The sequence below is a fragment of the Crotalus tigris genome, unplaced genomic scaffold, assembly GCF_016545835.1.
Source record: "Crotalus tigris isolate CLP2741 ecotype Arizona unplaced genomic scaffold, ASM1654583v1 scf7180000019007.31208882:3723066, whole genome shotgun sequence".
NCBI lineage: Eukaryota > Metazoa > Chordata > Lepidosauria > Squamata > Viperidae > Crotalus > Crotalus tigris.
This window is the reverse complement of record NW_024097321.1, coordinates 68,144-93,661: the sequence shown is the minus strand read 5'-3', so window position 1 is coordinate 93,661 and position 25,518 is coordinate 68,144. Positions and strand designations below refer to the sequence as shown.

Here is a 25,518-nt window from a genome sequence, read left to right as displayed (position 1 = left end):
CCACAGAGCTGGGTTCACACACAATAGTTTGTTAAAGAACTCACAAGAGGCCACAGAAGTTTGTGAATCCTGATCAGGTTTCGACTGGCAAAGTGGAAAACAGAGGTTCAACTGATCTTTAAGAAATGGCTAATATTATAGGTCTGATTGATTGACTGATTAATTGATTATATGCCATAAGGTCATTGTCAATTCTTAGAAACACACAGACTTTCTCCATAATGATCTGTCCCTAACCTGGTCCTTCAGCCCTTCCAATGGGGCACCCATCACTACTGTAATTGAGCCTATCCACCTTAATGCCGATTGTTCTCTTTTCTCAGTGCTATAAGTCTAGTCTCCATCAAAGTATCCACAGCTTTATATCTTTTCAATGGCATTGCATCAGTTCATTTATCACTATATCACACAATATCACAAAGTTTGAGACAGACAACTTGGTTTGTCAAACAAAGCAATAAAAGAGAATTAGATCTACCAACGTTTTCTCTCTCTTTGATATTTTTAACAGCAGTCATGCATGGATCTGACCATTTTCTGACTTTTTTTCTCTCAGACAAATCTTTTAACATTTTAAAGGCCCAAGGAGGGGACCGATTTGTGGGGAAATCTAAAAAAATGAATTAATTCTTAAAACTATACTTGGAATAAAAAGGAAAATCAATCCAGTCATTTCATCTATGGAGATTCTCAATCATCCAGGTCATGGTTGTTCCAAAGGTGCTTTTTTCAAGAGGCACCTGGACTTTGTTTCTCTTTGAAGACATTTCCTTTCCTCATTCTTCAGTTCATGAGAAAGCGTATTGAACTGAAGAAGCAAAATGTCTTTAAGGAAAAACAAACCCAGTCATTTCAAATATTCTATCTTACACAGGATGGGGAGCTTTTCTTGTTCCCCATCTCCTTAGAACAGTGGTTCTCAACCTTTTTAATGTTGTGACCCCCCCAACCGGTCGTAAGTCGAGGACTACTCAACCGGTCGTAAGTCAAGGACTACTCAACTGGTGCAGCACCGTTTGCAGAATGGGACTTTTGGCGGGCTCAGCAGGGCAGAGACAGCCTGGACAATTCCTATTGGCTTTTGAAAGCCAATAGAATTAGACTCTATTCAAGAGAGTCTATTCTATTGGCTTTCAAAAGCCAATAGAATAAAAGGGAGTAGCACAGCTAAGGAAAAGGGGAAAAAAATGGCGGATTGCGTTGTTTGGCGACCCCCGTGAAATGGTCGTTCGACCCCAAATGGGGTCCCGACCCACAGGTTGAGAACCACTGCCTTAGAACTACCTTAGTTTTAGTGGATTTGATAGACGTGAGGGCTTAGCATCATTTGAATCTACAGTTCCAGAAACCATAAAGGATCTGAGTCTTTTTTCTTTCCTCCCTAGTCTCCTACCTAACAAATTACGCCTTTGTTTTTCTCCATAGTCACAAGGGTGGCCTCTTTTCTTTCTTGAAGTGAAACAGCCTGGAATGTATTTGCACTATGAAATGTATATGATATTTATAGAACAGTTTTTGCTATTCAGATATCTGGGCTTATCATGCTTACTAAATCATTTATATGCAAATGTGATGTTTCATAAAGACAGACTAAAGGTGAACAACGAAATAAAAGCGCATTAAGCTGCAGTGGTAAATCTCTCACAAGCAAGATGCACAAAAGTCTATTCTACTTCAAAGGAAACCCCCAGGTTGATTCTCAAATAGGAGAGTAGAGAGTTATTGTGGTCTGTTACTCCTTGAAGCCTACAGAATGCTTGTCTTGAAAAATAATAGTTTGCTTTAATTATACATGTCTTGCCTTGATCCCTCTGCTACTCCCTATTGGTTTCTTATTGCAGGGCTTTTCAACCAGTGGTACAGGTAACCCCTGTGGTACATTGGCACCTGGCAGGTAGTACATGACCATCCTAGAAAAGTGGTAGCAGGGGAGGGGAATGAGCTGAACCAGCGCAGCACCGCATAAGCCTGAGTGAGAGACGGCTGGAGCTGCAGGCTGTCAGGCTCAGAGGAAGCGCCAGGATCAGTGCTGCTTTCAGCTGATTGGCACTTCTTCGGGGCTGTGAGGGCTCAGTGGAAGTGCCAGGATCAGCACCAGGCTCCAGCTGGAGCTCGGCATTGATCCTGGCACTTCTGCTGAGTCCAGAAGAAGTGCCGATCAGCTGAAATGTTGCAGCATCTCCAGGGTCTTGCGATTTACATTCAGATGCTTGGCAACTGATTCATATTTATGATGGTCAGTGTCCCAGGGTCATGTAAAGTGACCAAAACCTGTTGCAACCACCCAGCAGATGGGGGGAATAAAAACCAAACACCCCCCCCCCATCCCATCCCTGCTGCCAATCCTTAGCAGAAATGCTCACAACAATGAAAACCTAGGACAGGAGGAAGAGCGCCGCTGGGTAGGCAGGCAGGTGTCTTGCTCAGCTGTGGCTTGGGGGTCCTTTTTTCAGTGCCATTGTAACTTTGAACAGTCACTAAGCGAACTGTTGTAACTCGAAGACTACCTGTAATTTATCACTTTTTTTCCTTTTTTGGGGGAGGGTCATCAGGTTTTTGGCACCTTGCTAGGCGACTGGTGGTATTCGGATATTGCCATACCTCAAAAGTGGTACAATGGGTGAAAAGGTTGAAAAGCCTGTCTTATTGCATAACCTGGTGGCTTGCAGTCAGATGACCTCCTCTCTTGGGGTATGGGATAAAGAAAAATGATGTTACAGTAAAGGAACAGAAGCAGCAGCTTTGAGGATTGCCCCTTTGTGATAGGACCCAAATTCCAAATGTCACATTCCCATTGTCTTTAACAAGTAGAGACACTCCTCATTTTAGTGGTGTGTCACACTCACATTTCATAAATATGTATTTAATTTATATTATGTGAAAGAGAATATATGGACTCTTTGAATCACATTTAATGCCCTCTCCCTTTCCCTCTCTCCCATACATGAACTGATTAACTTTACTCTTTTGGCTTTGCCAGAGAGATACTTCCTATCTCTGTTTTCATTAATTGCTGTAGAAGCTGAATCATATCACTAGCATTTGTAATCTCCTGAAGTATTTGTAGGCGAAAATCTGGCACGGGTTGATGCATAACTGGGCAGCTTCCAGTAAATGCAGTTTTCATTTTACTTTTAAAAAGAAGTAACTGAGATGAGTCAAAAAAACATGTAGTGATTTTCTCGTGAACTTTAAAAATCCAATTTTATCTAAGTTCAGATAATCTACCTGATGACTTTTCCATCAATTATACATCAACATCTGCAAAATATTTTTATACCAGGATTGTAATTTATTGCAATTCAGCTTTGCTCTATTAAAATGATATTTGTAATCAGTTATCCAAGAAAAGTACTTTTTTTTGTTTAGGACCTAAGAACATGTAAAATTACAAATAGATGTAATAAGAAATTCTGAATCCCTTGGTCTAGAGATGAAATATTTTTAAAAAAAGATTGGCTTTATATGCTAAAGATTAATACATTCAAAGAAACCTTGGTGTACAAGATATAGGTGTAACCACAATTATCTGCAGTGTCTGTCCTCTGGAGCAAAGTTCTCCCCTAAGATCCAGATGGCACCCCCACCTGCTTTTTCAAAGAGTCTTGCTTCTTGTTCAGCCTTTAGAGCAGAGGTTCTCAACCTGTGGGTCGGGACCCCATTTGGGGTCGAACGACCATTTCACGGGGGTCGCCAAACAACGCAGTCCGCCATTTTTTCCCCTTTTCCTTAGCTGTGCTACTCCCTTTTATTCTCTTGGCTTTTGAAAGCCAATAGAATAGACTCTCTTGAATAGAGTCTAATTCTATTGGCTTTCAAAAGCCAATAGGAATTGTCCAGGCTGTCTCTGCCCTGCTGAGCCCGCCAAAAGTCCCATTCTGGAAACGGTGCTGCACCAGTTGAGTAGTCCTCGACTTACGACCGGTTGGGGGTCGCGACATTAAAAAGGTTGAGAACCACTGCTTTAGAGAGATTGATTGGAGGCTCCTTTAGAAGATGTGGCAGTGTTTTTCTTTTTCTTTTTTGTTTTGCTCTTGTCCAGTTTGTTGTTTTTTATTCCCTGTTCTTGTTTATTATTTTATTTATTTATTTGAATCCCGCCTTTATTATTTTTACAAATAACTCAAGGTGGTGAACATATCCTACACACCTTCCCCCTCTAGTTTTCCTCAGAACAACCCTGTGAGGTGGTTTGGGCTGAGACAGAATGACTGGTCCCAAGTCACCCAGCTGGCTTTCATGGCTAAGGTGAGACTAGATCTCATGGCTTCCTGCTTTCTAGCCTGGTGCTTTAACCACTAAACCACACTAGCTCTCATGTCATATTCTTTTTAACGGGAACCATCCTGTCAGCCCAACCAGATAGATTTGACTAAGAAACCAAGGCTGGGGTTGGACTAGATGACATCCAAGGTCCCTTCCAACTATTATTATTATTATTATTATTATTATTATTATTATTATTATTATTATTATTATTATTATTATTATTCATTGCACAGCTAGCCAGATGTTCAGACTGGATTTGGCATTTTTGTCTACCTATCGAGTCCTTACCAAGGACCTGGGATAGGCAGATGTGGATGTTTGATGGTATTACAAATATCATTGCAGGATGGAAGCAGTTCCATATTATGATTATGATTATGATTTATACCCGTAAACAGCTCTAATAGCAGACTCTTGCAAGTCACTTTATCTTTGTGTGAATTAAGAAGCAGCTTGTTGGAGATTTTTTTTCACGTTTTTTTTTCCTTTTGTTGGTCCTGGCTCAAGTCTCACTTATCTGACTGTTGCCTTGGTAGTGGCTCTTCCTCCTGCCCTTCAAACAGCCAACCACACCTTGGTGACTGAGAATCTCCATAGACATTTAGCCAACCACATACTGATAGTATTTTCATTTTCTAATATATTATAGGTAATTCTGGGTTTACAACTTTTCATTTAGCGACCATTCAAAGTTACAATGGCGTTGAAAAAAGTGACCTAGGACCATTTTTCACACATATGACTGTTGCAGCATCCCCATGGTTACATGATCAAAAATTCAGATGCTTGTCAACTGGCTCAAATTTACAGTATGACGGTTGCAATGTCCCGGGGACATGTGATCACCTTTTGTGACCTTCTGACAAGGGAAGTCAATGGGTGAGCCAGATTCGCATTAGAACCATGTTACTAACTTAACAACTGTGGCAAGAGTGGTTGTAAAATGGGGCAAAACCCACTTAACAACTATCTCAGCAGTGGAAATTTTGGGCTCAGTTGTGGTCATAAGTCAAGGACTACCTGAAATCTAGGATCTTGTGCTAGACTGCCATTAATTAATTAGCATGCCAAAAGATTGGTCTATTGACTTCTGGAATAACTTTAGTTAATACAAATGAACTATGCTCCAATTTACTGCATGTGTTTTTTAACATCATACGCACAATAGATTTTTTTTTGTACCTGGGGTATTTTATGCACATGTTTGAGGAGCAACAGCCCACTTTTCCACCTGGAACCATTTAATCAAAGAAAATTTTTTAATAGTACAGTAGTACCTTGGTACTTAACTGCTTTGAAACTCATCAAATTTGGTACTCAATGCATTTTGTCGTGAAATTTTTTCCACCATTGTTGGTTTGGTACTCAACACACAAGCCAGAACATGTCAGTGTCAGCTGCCTTGTGACTCACTACATTATTCCTTATGGGAAAAATTTTGTCTGGTACTTATTGTGTGTTCTGGAACCAATTAATGATGAGTACCGAGGTATATGATTGGATTCATTTCTCTTCACCCTCACTTCTTAAGCATTGACAAAACTCGAAAACAGAAAACTTTAACTGAAAATATTCAAACTCTTCTCCTTTTACACGATGATCACATTAGACCTCCAGAACTCTTGCATGTGAAGTGGTCATGCAGTGGATGATGCTGCCCTGGGTCAGGAACACAGTGAAGCTTTCAGAAATGCCAGGCTGGCAGTAGCCAGTTTCCTTCTCCTAGTCCAGGGATAGGCAACCTTGGATCTTTTATGACTCGTGGACTTCAACTCCCAGAATTCCTGAGCCAGCCATCTGAGGGGAAACTGACAAGACCTTAATCAGTTATATGCCTCTAGCACTCTGTGCAATTGAAAAACGAGTCTTTCTGATGTTGGAAAAGTATTTTCATATACTTGTATGTGCAGGTTTACGTTTTGGGGCCTTTTCTCCCTGTAATTTTTGTAACAGATGCCATGAAAGTGAAACAATTAGTGTGTCATCCTTTGTCCTCATTTGTCCTCATTCAGCTATCTGGTAACCTTATACAACAAAGCCTCTGCTTCTCTATGAAAAGTTTTGCAGTCATTGTGAGGGGTCATTGTGAGACCCAGTTTCTGAAATCAGTCATGTTGCTATGATTTCAGAAGGTGGACACCACCAAATTGCCATATCCTTCCTGTCCTAAAAATCAGGATGATTGATTCAGCACCACTGAAAATCAGCTAGGCCTGCCCCTGTCCTAGGTGTCAGAAACCATGTGACTTTTCTTTAGAAGCAGTCATATCTGTTGATGTATCACTGGTTCTGCCTCTACAATAAACAATTTTGTGTTTCTGTCCTTTCTTGGAAATTGGATTAGATCATCCATACATGCAAAAACTCAAATATTTTGTGAAAGGAAAAGAAAGTGGATCTTTAGAACTATGTTGAAACTATAGTTGTAAGTTATACTTGCCAAAAAATAAATGTATCAGAGAAACCGAATTTTGTGTTTCGTGATTTTTAAGCACTGTGAAAAAATACCATCTTTTAGGCACAATGAGAAAGTACCATGATTTTTAACCACAGTTGGAAAATACCATTGGACAAATCACTTTTCCTCTATTTTGGAAATGGAGCAGCATGTAAGCCAAAATAAACAAAACAAGCACAGAAAGTTAGGAACCGAAAAGGATCTGAATACCGATCAAGTCACTAGTCTTTCTATCCTTTGGTACCTTCCTGCAAAAAAATAATAATAATAGCAAATCAAGACTTTTCGAAGAAATGTATTGCAAATGACACCACAAGGTGTAACGTTACAATAATACTTGCCTCAAGTATTCTAAAAAGAACACCACAGGGCAAGACATCAGAGACATTGTGTCAGTGCCGTGCTAGGGAAAGAATTGTAAGTGTTTGGGGATCTAACAAAATGCAATACCTATCTCTTCCCTTTCCCAAAGTAAAATTCCTTTAAAATATAATGTAGAAAAAATAATCAACTTACAACACAGATACAAGAGTCAGGAGTTTATTTAAATTGCATCATTTCCACAGCACTCATGAAATACAGATTCAAACAAGTTTTAAACATATATCAATTATTTCACAAATTGTTATGAAATAAAGAATGTATACTTCAGCTTTCCTAACTTGACTATACACATAAAGGGAGATTTGTATCAGTATTTGGGCTGAATTATAATAAGGGAAAATATCTTCCCATATGCTGCTTATGAAAATTAGAAGTTACATGTAGAATAATATCAATTGTAATTTTAAATTACTCTTCATGATCAGCAAAAAAAAAAAATAATACTTGCCTCAAGTATTTAGCATTCTCCTTGAGAATACCTTTCAGCTCATTGGACAATAAAAGGCTCCCATTTTTATAATGCATAAAGGATTCTAGCATTAACAAGGACCATTGTCCTTTTACAAGATCAAATTACACTCACACCAGAGGGAAGTATGTGATTTGATAGGCACATCCTAATACCAACATGCATACTTGCTATTTCTCAATCATGGGCAAAGCAGTTTAGGATGTGAAGGTGAGTTTGCCCTTCTCAGGTATGAATAAATCAAGGGCTCAGTCCCAGAAGTGGCCCTACTATACGTTTTTTCCATATTTCATATGTTCAGCTGGGGGGGGGTCTGAATGACAGAAGCTTGCTTGAACATAAAAACATCTTTCAATGTGATTTGAATGTTTAATAGAGCATAATTCTACAAAAAAGATCTTGTCATTCAAGCAAATGCAGGCACATCTCCTTCAGATCACCCAACTAAAGCTGACAGTGGTCAGAGAAAGCAACTTTAGATTTACAGTAGGTTCATTAGAGTTCATTTTCATTGGTAGTAAAGGAAGCCCTGGGAAAAATAAACCTCTTCTTCAACAACAAAGAATGGCATTTGCATGTCTAGGTGTTCTGAAAAGAAATATTTGAGAAAACTCTTCCATTCATTTTTCTCATGCCACACAGGGACAAGTCAGAATGCGCTTCGGATGTACCTGATCTCATGATATAGGCTCACTTTTGGGAATGGGTTTGATAGCTCAGCTGTGAGATATCTGAAACTGCAGCCATGCTGAGTTTTTCACTGGAAGTGCTGCAAGATCATCAAGGTTGACTCAATCTTCCCTCCTTCGAAGGTTGGTAAAATGAGGAGCCAGATTGTTGGGGCGGGCAATATGCTGGTTCTATAAACCGCTTAGCGCAGTGGTTCTCAACCTGTGGGTCGGGACCCCATTTGGGGTCGAACGACCATTTCACGGGGGTCACCAAACAATGCAGTCCGCTATTTTTTCCCCCTTTTCCTTAGCTGTGCTACTCCCTTTTATTCTATTGGCTTTTGAAAGCCAGTAGAATAGACTCTCTTGAATAGAGTCTAATTCTATTGGCTTTCAAAAGCCAATAGGAATTGTCCAGGCTGTTTCTGCCCTGCTGAGCCCGCCAAAAGTCCCATTCTGCAAATGGTGCTGCACCAGTTGAGTAGTCCTTGACTTACGACCAGTTGAGTAGTCCTCGACTTACGACCGGTTGGGGGTTGCGGCATTAAAAAGGTTGAGAACCACTGGCTTAGCAAAAAGGCTGTCAAGCATTATAAAGCGCTATATAAGTCTAAGTGCTATTATTATTGCTATTTTTCAGGAAGCGTTTTCTGCCTTCCAACTATTTTGCTTCTCCTGCTCTCCAACCCCCTTTGAGGGTAAAAGTTCAGCTATTGTGCTGGACCAAAATTATGGCTCTCTGCATTTCAAAAAAGAGATTGGCAAGTTTTCTTCAACTGTTTTTGGAGGGACTGGCAATACAGAACATGGTGGGGTGAAATTGTGCTAAGATTACAGCCTTGTGCCCATGTTCAGCACCAAGCTCCCTTAAATTCAGCAGAATGCTGCCAAAGTTGTGGATATTCCGGTCCGTGGAAAAGCTTCTCTCCACATAAACGGTACCTGGTGCCCAAAAGATTGGGGACCTCTAGTATAGGGTCTCCAGGAGATTGGACTAGAAGACCTCCAAGGTCCCTTTCAACTCTGCTATTCTGTACTCTACTCTGTAAATATCATAAGGTGTATATGAAGTGTATTTCCAAGTCATCACACATAGGAAAAGGGATCTCAACATATTTCCTTTTTTACTCCCATCCTCGAGAGTCATTTGGTTTTTTTTAAAACTGATGTTTTCAAACACGTTTGAAGGCTGTTGCAAATGGGCAGAATGCGGATTGAAGTGAGGCATGGAAGGCCTTGCATGATGCAAACGACCAGAGAAAGGGCATAATGAAAGACATACCTCTCAGCTTCCTCATTACTGGAATATGTACAGGAATCTATACAAGGCTATACCAGTGTTTCTCTGAAATACTTTTCTCCTTTGGGGAAAAAGATCCCACAGTAATTTTCAAACTGGGTTGAAAAAAAAAAGCAAAAAGAAATGTAGGGCATTGCATTGGTTTTCTAACAGCAGTTCCTCAGTTCCTCAGAAGCAAAAATGTCTAGACTCAATAAAATTTACACGAGGGAAGTGGAAATTAGCTCCTAGTCTTAATCAGGGTGTGATTTGAAGTAGCTATTTCTAATCATATAAATCAAAAACCTTTTGGTTCCGTAAAACTAATACATAAAGTAACCTAGATTTCTGCTGAAGAGTAAGTGAAGACCCTGCATTCATATACCAAATTGGCAACTGATATACAAGTCATAGGAGAAATCAAGTCTGGAAATTTACATTCCCAGGGAAAAGTCTTTGAAATTAAAATCCCATCTTAAAAGAGAAAACACCGCTACCTTCTAATTAATAGCAGGATATTTACCATTGTGTTTATGCTTTGGGTCTTTACGGCAAGCCATTTTGTATTGTCTAAATGAAAGACAATGCTCAACAAGCAAAGTTAGTTATAAAAATGCATTAACACTGCAGACATAGCTACACTTGTGAGAAAGATCTTCAAAGCTGAAGAACATCCAGTTTCCACGCCATCTGCTCAGGTTTCACTATATTCTTTCTGTTCCAGCACTGTAGTTCTTTTTGGCCACAGTAAGCTTCCCAGATATCTTCACAGCCCACAGAAAATCGTAGAATTGAAGTCAAGAGTCTGGAAAAGCCTTTATGATAGAGTCATAAGCGGGAGGCGGAGTTTGTGTTGAATGACAGACCCGAAGACTGTTATTTGGCCAAGTGAATTCTGGATGAGAAAAGCTGTTGGTGGGAGTGCTAGCAAGTGTGGTGGTCGTACTGGTGGGGACCACAGTAATCAACTGACTCTCAGTTTCCACAGGAAGCGGAGGGCATTGGAGAAAAGGATGAAATGTAGAGGCCCGAAAACTTGATTTCCTTGGGAAAGAGTTAGCCTGATCTAAAGATGCTTGCCTTTGGAAGGTGAGGCTAGCTAAACTGAGATTGCTTCGGCCCTCACAGCTGCTGTTGCGGTAGAATCCAGGCCTGCTGGCAACACATCCATGAGCAGCTCTGGTACGTCGGCTGGATGATGAGTTGCTCCAATGGGAAATGTGGGCACTGGCTCTGCGGCCAGACAGGCAAGTCAAAAGGGCCCAGATTATGCTTCCAATGACAAGTCCAATCACCATAGAAACCGAAAATGCTATTATTATTTGATCTAGAAAGGAAAAACAATGGCAAGACAATTAATCACAAATTCAGTGGAAAAAAAAATACATTTTTGCAAAAAGCATGCAGTGGTCAATAGTAAGTACAGCTCTCCTGAAGAAATGATTTTTTTCAAATGAATAGACCAGATTTGTCCAACCTATTTCTCTTTAGATGCGTTGAGATTAAAAGTTCAAAGATTTCCTTCCTACCTTGGCCAATAATTATGCTAACTGAGAATCCAGAGAATTATTCCCAATATACAGAGAGGAAAGATTTCCAGGCCAATCTAAAATCTTTGGAGAATCATGAGGATTAGTCCTTTCTGGGGCCAAATTAAAAAAATAGTTTTTGTTTTGTTTTTAATAGTCATACTGAAAATTGACTGTCTCCCAAGCTTTGGCTGCAAATTGTCAAGATATAATCTTGTAAGATTTCAGCCACCCATCATCATCATCATCATCATCATCATCATCATCAAATTAGGGGAAATGTTGATGCAATTTAGAGAAAAAACATGTGTCATGGTCTCTGAGTCCTTTAAAAGCTTTCAGTAATCTTGTAGTGATCACATAAAAAGAAAGTTTGGAACTACTGAGCTAAAGGACTCCAGATTAGGAGAAAATTTATAGATTTAATATACTTAAGAAGGAAGGAGGATGCAATATGCTGACTAAGGAATTCTGAGAGAATTTCTGAGAAACACTGCTCTAGAATTATTAATTTTGCTAAGTTTCTTGTCACTTAATGGAATATATGGACATGAAAAAACTCTATAAATATATACAGGCCATAATTCATCAAACTTATTTTATAAATGAATATGTTGAAGACAAATAACGAAAATGAGATATTTGCTACATTTTATCTTAAAATGATGGATTATTTATATTAATTTCTATTAAAGATTAATTTATATTAAAGGTAGTGCCCCCTGTCATTTATATTTTTCATGGCTTGTTGATGTATTTATTTAGATAGATTTTTTTATTTTTTTCCCTTATTTGTTGCAATGACAAAATAATAAATTAAGAATAAGGAAAAGAGAGGGGAAAATAAACTTGGGAATATGGATAGCTGAGAAAATATGTACTCTTAAAGAGAAATATGAAATTGTTTACATTTATATTCAAAAGTTTTACTAAGCTATGAGGAAAGCACAAATAAATTAGCATGATTTCAAATAAAAGAGCTCTCCTTTGTTTTATTTATTTTATTATTTAAAATATTTCTGTACCATTTCCCATATCTATACCATTTCTCCTTACAAAATTCAGTGCAGTTTATAACAACTTTCAAACAATTAGAACTCCAGGGTAAAATAATTGATAAAAGTCATTTAGTTTATTCTTTAACGGTTAGTCTAAGAATCATATCAAATAAAATAAGATAAAATATAATAGTTATACACACACTCACACATTAATACACTGTATAAAATATGCAGCCCAAAGTATTAGCTAAAACAGTCTATAAAGCAATTTCAGAAAGTCAAAGCAGCAGTAAAAAGTTTAAAACTAGCAGCATTAGCACATTATTTAAAAAGTCAATAAAATACCTTTCTGTGGGCTTGAAAAACTATGACAGTAACTCCAAATGATGATCCATTTCAAAGTCTAGGAACTGCCACTGAAAATATTTGCTTTTTATAGGCGCTCTTCATCCATCATAAATGGGAGCACTAAAGTGGCCCTTCATATATAGCAGGATTCTATGGGACGTGGTACAGGTTGTCCTTGACTATGACCCCAACTGAGCCCAAAATTTCTTTTGTTAAGTAAGACATTTGTTAAGTCAGTTTTGCGCCATCTTTCTTGCCACAGTTGTTAAGTGAATCTCTGCAGTTGATAAGATAGCAACCCAGTTGGTTTTTTTTTGTTTTTATTCAAATACAAATAATACAAACATAATACATATAAGTGTTCCAATATCTCAAGGGCTGACACAAAGAAGAGGGAGTCAAGCTATTTTCCAAAGTGCCTGAAGGCAGGACAACAAGCAACGGGTGGAAACTAATCAAAGAGAGAAGCAACCTAGAACTAAGGAGAAATTTCCTGACAATTAGAACAATTAACCAGTGGAACAACCTGCCTCCAGAAGCAGTGAATGCACCAACACTGGAAGTTTTTAAGAAGAAACTGGACAGCCATTTATCCAAAGTGGTGTAGGGTTTCCTGCCTGAGCAGGGGGTTGGACTAGATGACCTCCAAGTCCCTTCCAGCTTTATCATCATCATCATCAATTATTATTATTAGTCTAAATTAAAAAACAATATAAAAATACAAATATTACAGTGCACCCTCCGGAGAATATTTTTATTACCTGTATTTCTTCTCATATAACAACTAACAATATACAATATATTTCAATGTGCCCTTATCACCTCCAAAACAGCATATTTATATTCTTGAGTAGGTTTATTCCCTTTGCCTTCCACCAACACTGTTTTTATAAAATCCTCCCATATTTCATTATAATTATTTTCTTTAATCATCCCCTTTTAAAATTTAATGTCTGTTGTTAATTTATCATTACCACATTCCATATTTCATTACACCACTCATTTCTCTGACTAACCCAATTCCGTCTCCAATATTTAGCCATCACTAATCTAGCTGCCATTATCAAATTTACAATCAGTTCCTTTTTTTTGCTTCATTTATATCTTGTTTTTCCACCAGTAACAGTAATGCAATAATATAATTGCTATTGCATTACTAATAGCAACCCAGTTGTTTTAAGTGAGTCTGGCTTCCCCACTGACTTTGCCAGTCAGAAAGTCACAAAAGGAGATCACATGACCCCGGGAGACAGCAACGGTCATAAATATGAACCGTTCAACAAACCGTGGTTAAGCCGAGAACTACCTGCAGTCTTTCAGCTCCTGGGATCTGAACTACGGAGAGCTTTTATACTTAATATCAGCATCTTGAATTGCATCTGGAAATGAACAGGAGCTAATGAACATCCTAAAGACCCAAAGTGTGAGGTGTTCCTTTTGCTTTACCCACTTCTAGTCAATAATGTTGCCTTGCTATTTGCTGTTACATTGTTTTTTAACTTTCTACAAAAGTAGCCTTAGGTACAGTGCACTGCAGTTATCAATTTTTTAGGAAAGCTGTAATAAATATGCTACTTTAAAAGTCTGAAGTCTGAAAATGTAACACTGTTCTGTTGGAAGTGGCTACAGTGGAAATTAAGCTTAATGAGATCACAAATCAAGCCACTAAACACACTATTTGTGTATACTGCCAAACCATTGATCCAACCAAACAAATATAAATCTACTCTAATTTGCAATAGCATTTAAAAACTCTGTTCCTTTTGCATTTAAAGCTGTGCATTTAAACTCACCACCTTTAATATGCATCACTTGCGCACGATAGTTTACTAGCTATGACCCAGGAATTTAAAAAGGAAATAAAAATATTGACTGCCTTTCATGAGTAGAATTCACCTTTCACTTTGCAGAAATTAGGCGTGCTAATCTACTACAGCAAAACTGTTTAGATAAAACAAATATGTGCCACAAGATCCTTCGATCAATTTGCTCTGCAATGTAAGGGATTTATTTGTTGTTGTTGTTGTTAACTGCGAAGTCGTGTCCGATCCATCGCGACCCCATGGACAATGTTCCTCCAGGTCTTCCGTCCTCTATCATCTAAGGGATTTATACAGGGTCCTAAAAATCGGAGAATGTTCAACGAACCATTTCTCTGTGATATGTTTATGGCAACACTGCCCTCTACTGGAAATATGCTTGAATAAAGCAATGAGGTGTTTAAAGCTGTATGAAATAGTAACAAATGCTATTATCTAGAAAGAAATTGGTTTCCTTAGCCTTCTAATGTAATTCAGAAGCTTGTTATATCTCGTCTTAGACAACAATGTAACAGATAAGTTTTCTTTGTTAACATTCCTAATGCTACCTGTCTGATGCCACTGTACAGTAAAACTGTTTTATTTTTCAGCAAGACAGAAGTGATGGGGGGGGGAAACAGATTACAAATGGAAAATTACAGGTTACAAATGGAAAATGAGAGCATTTCTTTATCTCATGAAATTCTACTAATCACGCAAGATAATTACACCATTTAAGTGTTAGTGCTTTCATATCTGCACTGCCCAAATCCAGATGACCATTTAATGAAAGCAGGAACCGAATTTTCTGTTTCTTTTTATTGCTATCTAGTGGTTACTTAAGCATTTCTAGCCTAGATATGGTTCTGCTTACTGAGATACATTTGAAAACATCCTGAGTAGCAACATACGATCCAGGCCCCCCAAACAGGCAAGATCTCTTCTTTTCATTGGCAACTTTAGCACTATAGTTGGGTTCCCTATTTCAGCTGTAAAAATCAGGATGGCCATTAGATGGCAGCCTTCCCCCAAAATTGTTAACTTCTCATTGTACGCAGTGGCTGAAGGATTTATTTCAGAAGCTGCTGCTTTCCCTAAAGCAGTGGTTCTCAACCTGTGGGTCGGGACCCCATTTGGGGTCGAACGACCATTTCATGGGGGTCGCCAAACAATGCAGTCCGCCATTTTTTCCCCTTTTCCTTAGCTGTGCTACTCCCTTTTATTCTATTGGCTTTTGAAAGCCAATAGAATAGACTCTCTTGAATAGAGTCTAATTCTATTGGCTTTCAAAAGCCAATAGGATTGTCCAGGCTGTCTCTGCCCTGCTGAGCCCGCCAAAAGTCCCATTCTGCAAACGGTGCTGCACCAGTTGAGTAGTCCTCGACTTACGACTGGTTGAGTAGTCCTCGACTTACGACCAGTTGGGGGTCGCGGCATTAAAAAGGTTGAGAACCACTGCCCTAAAGTAATGCAGCCCACATTACTTTTGCAAGCCAAATTGCACTTTATTTTCTACATAACTTTCAGAATAGACTGAGTCTTTGTACTATATGTTATTGTAATTTTGTGTTGGGTCTTGAAGGGCCTTATACTAAAATGCTCGGGCCTGGATAGTTTCTTTGGATTTCAACCACTATTCAACATCAGACATTTCCTTCTGCATTATTTAAATAGAATCATTAGAGAATCAGTCAGTACATTATCAATCAAAATAAAAAGTAACTAATATGTGTGAGCACTAAAATATTAGTGCTCTAAGAAAAATTACAGAAACATCATCAAGACCTATGTTCCTCTCCTAGAAAATGGTGTCTGTATTCAAACAGATCTTGATTTATTATTTTCGGTTATATACAAAATTAAATTAGATGGAAGTAGCAGTTTCCTGCTGTTGTTGAGCAGCCACCAGTAAAAAGAGGTTTTGCAAAAGTTGGCAAGCACGAAGCTTGCTGTGGAGCCAGGCTGCTTCAGGTGTCCCTTAATAACAAGGAAATTCAACAGCACTGCAGTCTGCAAAATATCCTGCTGAAACATTTGGTAAATACATTATAAATCCGATCAACAGTTTTTTTCCAGACCCCCTCCACCTTAGGCATGGTGAAAAGCCATACATTTTAAAAATTGGAACTGTAAAATAAACTCTGGGTTTTTTTTTCTTATTATGCATGAATGGGTATTTCTAATTCATTTATAAAATTTGTGTGATTTGTGGAAGGTTTTGCTTTAAATGATGGAATGATCATGAAAAAGAATATTAATCACATAGCAGAAAAGGCCATAATAACCTTTCCCAGATCTCCCTAATCTTTAACTGAAGTTAAAAGACTCAACATTTTACAATGTATTTTATTTATTTGCTGTTTACTTCACCTACGTAACTCTGGGCAGTTTACAAACAACATCATAAAATAATATAAAAATGTGACCAAACGCACAGTTAAAAACAGAGTTTAAAAACAAGATTAAAAATTACATGTTAAAAGTAAAAATAACTATCTCTTTTTTGTTCTTTTTCTTCAATATATTTATTTTTATAAATCAATATATTGATTTAGAAAACAAGGTTGATAAATTATGGCCTGCACATATTTACGGAGTTTTTTTTTCTCATTTATTTCATTTCATTTATTCTGTTAAGACCCTCATGCTAATTGGCAAAGTCGGGTCTTAACACTCCTCCAGAAGGCCAGGAGAGTAGAGGCTCACTTCATCTTTGGGGATAAGATATTCCAAAGGGTGGGGGGGGGGTAGTGGAAAGGGCCTCTTCCTACATTCTGTCAGTCAAAATTCTTTAATTGACAGAATCCACAGGATGCCCTTCCTGCCTGACTGGGTGGGACAAATTGGGATGAAGAACTTTAAATGTGACAAGCAATACCTTGAATTGAAGTCAGAAGCAATAATAAAACAGAGGTGTTACATGCACAATTCTAGAGGCACCCATACTGCTTGCGCAGCAGCCTTTGACTGGCCTTTGTCTTTTAAATGCAGAAGGACAGTCCATCTTCATTTAAAAGACACTCTTTCGAAGACAGCAAAGTCCACATTTTGGACAGAAAGGACCGCTGGTTTAAAAGAGGGGTCAAAGAAGCCATCTATGTCAAAATTGAACAGCCATCTCTCAACGGGGGGGGGGGACGGGACAACATCATCTATCTCCAGTCTACAATACAGTTCTTTCAACAGTTCCAGGAACAGTTCCACACCCATTTACATTACTCAGGTGATCCTGAAGATATAGATAAGCCTCCAGGTAGCTTTAACGACTCACTAAAAGAATGCAAATGAACAGCTATCTGCAGGAGTATAAATCTTTCTATTCCCCACCATCCAGTCAGAGCTGAAGAAGCTTCTTGGATGACAAGTGAAACATCTTCAAAGAAAAGCTAATACAATCCTGGGTTGTATAAACAGAGGCATAGAATCAAGATCATGCAAAGTATTAGTAGCGCTTTATAAAACCCTAGTAAGACCACAGCTGGAATACTGCAGCCAATTTTGTTCACCATACTACAAAAAAGATGTTGAGACTTTGGAAAAAGTTCAGAGAAGAGCAACTAAAATGATCAAAGGCCTGAAGATTAAAACATATGAAGAATGGTTGCTGGACTTGGGTTGGGCTAGTCTAAAGAAAAGAAGAAACAGGGGCGATATGATAGCAATATTCTAGTATTTGAGGGGCTGCCACAAAGAAGAGGGGGTCAAATTATTCTCCAAAGCATCAGAGGGCAGGATAAGAAACAATGGTTGGAAATTGAAAAAGAGAGAAGCAACCTGGAATTAAGGAAAAACTTCCTAACAGTGAGGACAGCTTGCCTTCAGAAATCGTGGGGGCTCCATCACTGGAGGTTTTTAAGAAGAAACTAGACAGTCACTTGTCTAAGATGGTATAGATTCTCCTGCTTGAGCAGGGGGCTGGACTAGAAGACTGTCAAGGTTCTATTCTATTCTATTCTATTCTATTCTATTCTATTCTATTCTATTCTATTCTATTCTATTCTTGTGAAAAAGCATCTTTGGGATAACTATGACCTGGATGACTGAGAATCTCCATGAACAATGAGGCATCTCCTTAAGCTCGTCTTCTTAAATGGAAGATCAGCTTGTAGGAAAATGGAAAATGATTCTATCTTCATCTAAAAAATAAATTCGATGCAGATTCTCTCTTCCCACTTTCTGTCCCCCAATTTGACTTTCTTGTTCTATATTCGTTACATCTGTTGCCATACCATAGGTCATAGGATATGTAATTGCATCATAAGCCCCAAAACAAACAGCTGCTGCTGGTATGCTCCTTTGGTATTAACATGAACTGGTAAACCTAAATTGGACATACAAGTCATGGGATGGAAGCTGCTAATATTGCTCAAACAGATGTTGAGTCTGAAGCTTTGAAGTGAAAAACTTTGATTTTTTTAAAGAATAAAATATGTTATTCACCATCATAGCAATAGCTGTCAGATAGTCCATGTTATTAGGCAGCAACATTTGCAGAATGAATGGCCACCGATGCCATCAGTGCATGATGATTTTTTTGATTATGTATATCAATCAATCAATCAGAATAGAGCTGGAAGGGTCCAACCCCCCTGCTCAAGCAGAAGACCCTGTACCATTTCAGACAGGTGGCTGTCCAGTCTTTTCTTAAAAACTGCCAGTGATGAAGCACCTACAACTTCTGAAGGCAAGCTGTTCCACTGATTAATTGTCTTCACTGTTAGGAAGTTTCTCCTTAATTCCAGGTTGCTTCTTTCCTTGATTATTTTCCATCCATTGTTCTTTGTCTTGCCTTCTGGTGCTTTGGAAAATAAGTTGAACCCCTCTTCTTTGTGGCAGTCCCTCAAATACTAGAAAATTGTTATCATGCCCCCCCTAGTCCTTCTTTTCTCTAGATTGGCCATACCCAATTCCTGCAATTGTTCTTCATATGTTTTTGTCTCCGGGGCCTTAGGTGCTCTTCTTTGCACTTTTTCCAAAGTCTCAACATCTTTTTTCTAATGTGGTGACCAAAACTGGATGCATTATTCTAGGTGTGGCCTTACTAAGACTTTATAAAGCAGTATTAATATTTCACATGATTTTGATTCTATGCCTCTGTTTATACAACCCAGGACTGTATTAGCTTTTTGGGCTGCTGCCACACACTGCTGGCTCATGTTTAAGTGATCGTCCACTAGGACTCCAAGGTCCCTGTCACAGTTACAGTTTTTGAGCCAGGTTTCACCTATATGATTTTATATGTTGTCATTTTTCTGATGTAAGCTGTTGGGAGTCATCTTTGGAATCTGGCAGCAAAAATGCAGTCAGTCAGTCAAGTAATCAGTACTATAATTGTAGCTTCCTTCTTTTCTGTTGCATCCTAGCACCTCTTAACTTCTGACAGCTAGACCAAAAGCTATTGGGAACAGTTCAGCAAGTGTTTGAATTCATGTGTTCCCCCCCCCCCTTTATTGACAACTATAGCTGTTCAGCAGCAGGGAAGAATTAGTCACACTTGCTCTGAATCTGATTGTGTCTAAACAGAATAACATAGCCATTTGAGCTTCAGAGTTATGCCCTGCTATGCAAAGCAGAGCTATCTCCTCCCCAACCCATTTCTAAATTCCCCACCTTCTGGACATCTCCCCTGACATAATAGGGTAGAACTAAAGGGGACAGGAAGAGATCTAATAGTTTTCCTCTCTTTCATGGCCAGCCTCCATGAAACACCTCTTGTATCTGCAAAGAATGACAATGTAGTTGTGACCATTTTCCCCCTTCTATCTCCTGTAGGCATCACTGAAGAGCTCTTTCAGTTTTGGTAGTTCCTGTTACCTAAAGTTCAGATCTATGCATGTTTGCCATGAACATCTATAGCAGTGGTTCTCAACCTGTGGGTCGGGACCCCATTTGGGGTCGAATGACCATTTCACGGGGGTCGCCAAACCACGCTGTCCGCCATTTTTTCCCCTTTTCCCTAGCTGTCCTACTCCCTCTTATTGGTGTCCACACCCACTTGGGGGTCACCACAACATGGGGAACTGTATTATGGGGTCACGGCATTAGAAAGGTTGAGAATTACTGATCTATAGGATCTTATAAATTGAATGGGACCAACAGAAGTTATGGAAATCATCAGTGACTCAATGTATCTTGCAGAAATCCTGCCTCTTTATCATAGCAAGCAGACACTCTGCATGTGAAATTAGCAAGCAGATCCTTTGAGAAAGTAGACATTTTTACTTCCTGCTTATTTGCTGTGTGATAGACAGCTTTTAAGACATAGAAACCTGTACAAACAAAGGTGGCATCCTTGACTGAATTGTGATAAGGGGAGGGGACTTCTCTCACTCTCTTGTGTGCATGCTTTGTTTTTAATTTCATTTGAGTAGCTGAATTACTTAATGAAAAACTTTAACAGTCTGCATTCAGTGACATTCTACTATGAGTTTGAACAAAGGTTGTCCTTATGTTCTTTAATGCCACTTGCATTTAATTCATGCCTTTGAGGCATGTCATCTAACAGATGCTTTAAACATTTCCCCCCTTTTTCTTTGAAAAAAATGGCAGTACAAACTATTTTGAAGAAATGGGTAAGGTTGGTCCTTCACAATTAGAAATAAGATTTATTTTAATTTCTGTCTGAGACACTGAGTTGTGGAGGGTTTTTTTTGTCACTGGACAAAGAGGTTAAACAGTGCTTGCCAAATTACTTGATGACATCTCATGGAGCGTCATATTAATATTTTAGAACACAGAAATAAAATCAAAATGATCTTGACAACTTACAGAAATGAAGTGAAAATATTCAGGTAGAAGACAGAAATCAAATTTACAGATTTAGCAAATGATACATGGATTGCTAATAGTTCTTGGAAATAGTTTTGCAAACTGAATATGAGTCAGCAAATGTAATTTTAGCTTGTATCTACAGAAATATCGTTTCCAAATTGTGCAAAATAAAAGTCCCATTCATTCTCAAGTAGTCAGACTCATCTTTACTATTCATCTTTATCTAGTCCTCATCTCTAATTCGTCTCAAAGATTCAGACAGAATGGACAAGAAAAGTCGAGAAAGATACCCAGACACCCGTCACATCTCAGACAAACTGTTTCAACTTCTCCCCTTGGGATGCTGCTATAGGGCAGTGATGGCAAAACTTTTAGAGACCGAGTGCCCAAACTGCAACTCAAAACCCACTTATTTATTGCCGGGTGCCAGGTGGGCATGGCCCATTGGGTGGGTGTAGTCATGGCAGACTGGGTGGGTATGGCCAATGTAGGTGTGGTCACCTTGATGTTGCTCATGGGGAGGGACACCTGTGGGAGCCGGGCAGGGTTGGGGGAGATCCAGGGGGTCTCTGGCAGGTGGGGTGGTGGGTAGGAGGCTTGTCCTGCGGGGTGAGGCGAGGCAGGGTGGGGGTGCCATTATCTCAGGGCAAGGCAAAGCAGGGGCCGGGGAAGCTGCTGCCTGACACCATTGGTCCCCGCACACAGAGGCCAGCGACTGCATGGGGGCCAACAGTGTCCGTCAGCAGTCACAGCCTGCCGGCCCCTCGACTGGCGCATTCTGGGGCTCCGCAGCCAACCACCAGCAGTTCAGAGAAGTGCCCACAGAGAGGGCTTGAGTGCTGCCTCTGGCATGCGTGCCATAGGTTTGCCACCACTGCTATAGGGCATTGCATGCCAAAACAACTAGACACAGAGACAGTTTTTTCCCTTAGGCCATCATATTGCTGAACACCTACAGTGCTGTCTTACATCTATTTGCCAATGTTGTACAACTGTATCCCATCTTCTTTACTATCCCTTCTTACTGGTGTCACTATTATGATTATTATTATTACTCTGTTGCTCTGCATGCACACTGAGAGCATTTGAGCCAGAGACAAGTATCTAATCACACTTGGCCAATAAAGTATTTTATTACTTCTATTATTATGAAAATGAAGAAACTGGGAACTTTCAGAAGAGAAGACTGAAACTCAGTTATCTTCAAATACCCACAAAGATATCACATAGCACAAAACTCAACAGTTTTTCTCTATCAATGTGCAATATTCAAACTTGGACTTTGGACTTGAAGTGAGGAACCATGTAATAGAAGTAGAGTGATCATCCTCTTTGTACCTGTGGCCTCCTTCTTAAGGGAGCTACACCTTGTATAGTAGTCACCTAGGGTCAGGAGGATAGGAAATATAAAGTTCCCTTATGAAATCAGCCCAGGAAAAGGTCCATCTCTTTCAAGGAGTCACCTACAAGGAAGATATTTATAAAATTACAGAGTTGGAAGGGACCTAAGAGGACATCAAGTCCAACTCCTTGCACAATGCAGGATTCTTTACAATATCTTCCATAGATAACTACCCAGCCTCTGTTTGAAAATCTCCAGTGAAGAAACCCTGCAGTAAAATTTATTACACTGATCCACAGCTCTCACTGTCAAGAGGTTTTCCTGATGTCCATGAAGTTTTATTCCTTTAGTTCTAATTTTATCCACTGGACCAAGTAAGAATAAGTCAGAATCCTCTATAATGTAACAGCACTTCAGATATTTAAAGACAACTATTGTAACCTCACTCAACCTTCTTTTCTACAAGCTGTAGAACTTTTAGCCATTTCTCTAAGACTTGATTTCCAGTCTTTCACTATATTGGTAGGAAAGCATGGTGGATCACATGGTTTGGACCCTGGGTTGGAGCTTGGCAAGCCAGTATTTGAGACCAAAGTACTACTGCGTGGCAGGGTGAGTCCTGTCATTTGCTCCAGCTCCTTGATGGAGACATGCAAGGAGCCCCAGAGGCACTCCCCCACAGCAATGGTGATGTCATTGGCTAATCCTTGCAACACGGAAGTGTCTTAAATGGTAACTCTAACACAAATGGGACTAGGGGAGAATATATTGGTAGCCCTTCTCTGGACCTGATCCAGTTTTTCAGTGTCTTTTTTAAAGTGAGTTGTGCAAAACTGAATGCAATATCCAGGTGAGAGCTGACCACGACAGGGTATAGCAGGATAATTATCTCTCACAATCTGTACTTCGTGGTCTTCTTGATGATCTTCAACATGTCATTGTTTGAATTTCTAGCTCCCTCCAAATGCCTGATGCCATTTTGTTTGACAAGTATTATGCTTAATAGAATTTCTGTTCTTCCATTTCTTTGATGACTGATTACCTTGATGCTTGGAGATGCTTTCAAAGAAGACATTACAGGTGGTACTTGACTTATGATTGTTTTTTCAGCGACAGTTAGAAATCACAATGGCTCTGAATGAAGGGACTTATCACCCCTGCTTGTAGTTATGGTTCCTGCAATGCCCCTATAGTCACATGAACAAATTTTCAGTTCTTGGGAATCCAATCACCTTACGACTGACTTCAGAGATGCTGCAGTAACCCTCTCCCCCCCAAACTCCTCCTCATCTTTCTCTGCTGGTTCCCCTCAGGCCTTGGACTTGCTTCCCACCCTTCTGGGTCCCACAACCACCTCCTGATCCTCTGTCACACTTTGGTCATTTACCTTTTTCATAGATCTCTTTCGGGAAGCAGCTGATCTACCAAAGGACCTTCCTACATGGAGACCGCATGTGCCATCCTGGAAGCAGATGCCATTTTGGGAGTTTCTGCAAATAAATTATGGTCACTGCAAAATGGCACACACTTCTGGGACAGTGTCATGCAGCCATGCAGCCTCTGTAATGTATAGAGAAGCCGAGGTGTAGATCAGCTGGTTCTGCTTCCAAAACATGATATCTGGGAAGCTGAGAAGGTGCTGCAATGGGCTTGCGCTAGGCTTCTCAGGGTCTCCCCTATCCCTGAAGCACCATGTCCTCTGCTTAATGATTGGTATGGGGAGAACACTGATTGAGGTTGTTAAGCAAGGCAATCCCTTGGTCCCTCCCTTAACAACTGTCATGATTTGCGACCATGATGGGCAAGCTCCCTTTATAGCTACTATTCACACCTACTACCTCAAAATAGGTTGTATTCATTTGCAACAAGATTTTCAGACAATGCTGTAATAAGTCCCATGTTCAGTGAAGTAAATTAATCGAACTCTGTGCAGCTCAGTTTTCTATCAAATAGTGTAGGGTTTCCTGCTTGAGCAGGGGGTTGGACTAGATGACCTCCAAGGTCCCTTCTAACTCTGTTATTCTGTTCTGTTCTATCAGAATGAAAATTAATCTGAAGCGTTTAATAATAAGAGCTCAAAATAAAGGTCCTTCATGACTACTAATCAATATTATTTATAGTAAGAGCACATTCACTGGCCATGCTTCTTTATGCATCAAACATCCTGTCTAAATATCCATCTCTTTACAGGTTCCCAAGACTGGCAAAGACAGGGCAGTGTGGTTCTGGATCACCAGCCCACAACTTCCTTGCCTGTTTCTGTCTGATCTTTGCCCAGGACAACAAAAGGCAGAACACAGTATAAGAGCAACAAAGCAGCTGGAATAAATCAATAGGTGGGCCCAGTAACCGAGAAATATGGCCATACTTTCCAAAACAAACAACGACAATACCTTCTTGAACAGAAGTGCCAGCTGATGCCACGCTGGTTGGATAAAAGCAGAGAAAGAATAACAGTAATGAGGATGCCTAAGAATATCACAAATTATCCCTGCCTTAAAAAACAAGATTGCAACTGAAAATATTCCATTATTTTTATAGTTTTCAGTTTAGGCTCTTAGTTTGTGGGCAAAAAAATAGCCTACTTCTCTACTGGATTCACCTCAGTAGATCTAATGAACAGGAAAGTAGCAATCCTGCTTTTTTTGCTGCCAGCATGAAATGTCCCTTGAAGGTTCGTGACACATTTATATCTAGAAACAAATTGAGCTTAATATAAGACTGGTAATTTGTCAATATCTGGCCAGTTTATGATTGTTGTCATTATTATTACTCCAAAAAGTGGGATAGCAATGTTAAAAAAAAATCTACTTTGCAAATGCTTTTTTTTAATCATAAAATATTCTGGTTTATACTGAATACACTATCTATGCTGGATACCATTTAATTGCATAGCAGAGAGAATTCAGAGAAGCATATGATATAGAAAATATTTTTATCCACATTGTTTGTATAAGAAACAAGTCAACTAGGATACTTACTCCAGAAATTGGGGGGCCAGAAGTTCTCAGGGCTTGTGCCGTTGTTATCCATAGCATTCAAGATGGACAAAGAAAGCAATTTTAAGAAGTGTTGTATTCAGAGTAAATGGGGAGTGTATTAGAATTTTGATTTGGGAAAACAAAAAAATTCGTTAACACATTCCCCAAACTTGTTCTGTTTGCATGAAAGGAAATCAGTGTATCAGATTTCCTGCTT

The 25,518-nt window shown here is 39.3% G+C and overlaps 1 protein-coding gene across 1 annotated transcript; it reads right to left on the bottom strand.

The window, feature by feature from the left end:
• Window positions 1-8,698: 8,698 nt before the first annotated feature.
• Window positions 8,699-25,475, bottom strand: MYCT1 (MYC target 1). The gene is made up of 2 exons (XM_039358316.1): window positions 25,302-25,475; window positions 8,699-10,857 (listed from the first exon to the last, which is right to left on the bottom strand). The coding sequence occupies exons 1-2, from the start codon at window positions 25,351-25,353 to the stop codon at window positions 10,328-10,330; spliced, it is 582 nt and encodes a 193-aa protein (XP_039214250.1). The 5' UTR covers window positions 25,354-25,475; the 3' UTR covers window positions 8,699-10,327.
• Between the last annotated feature and the right edge of the window lie 43 nt (window positions 25,476-25,518).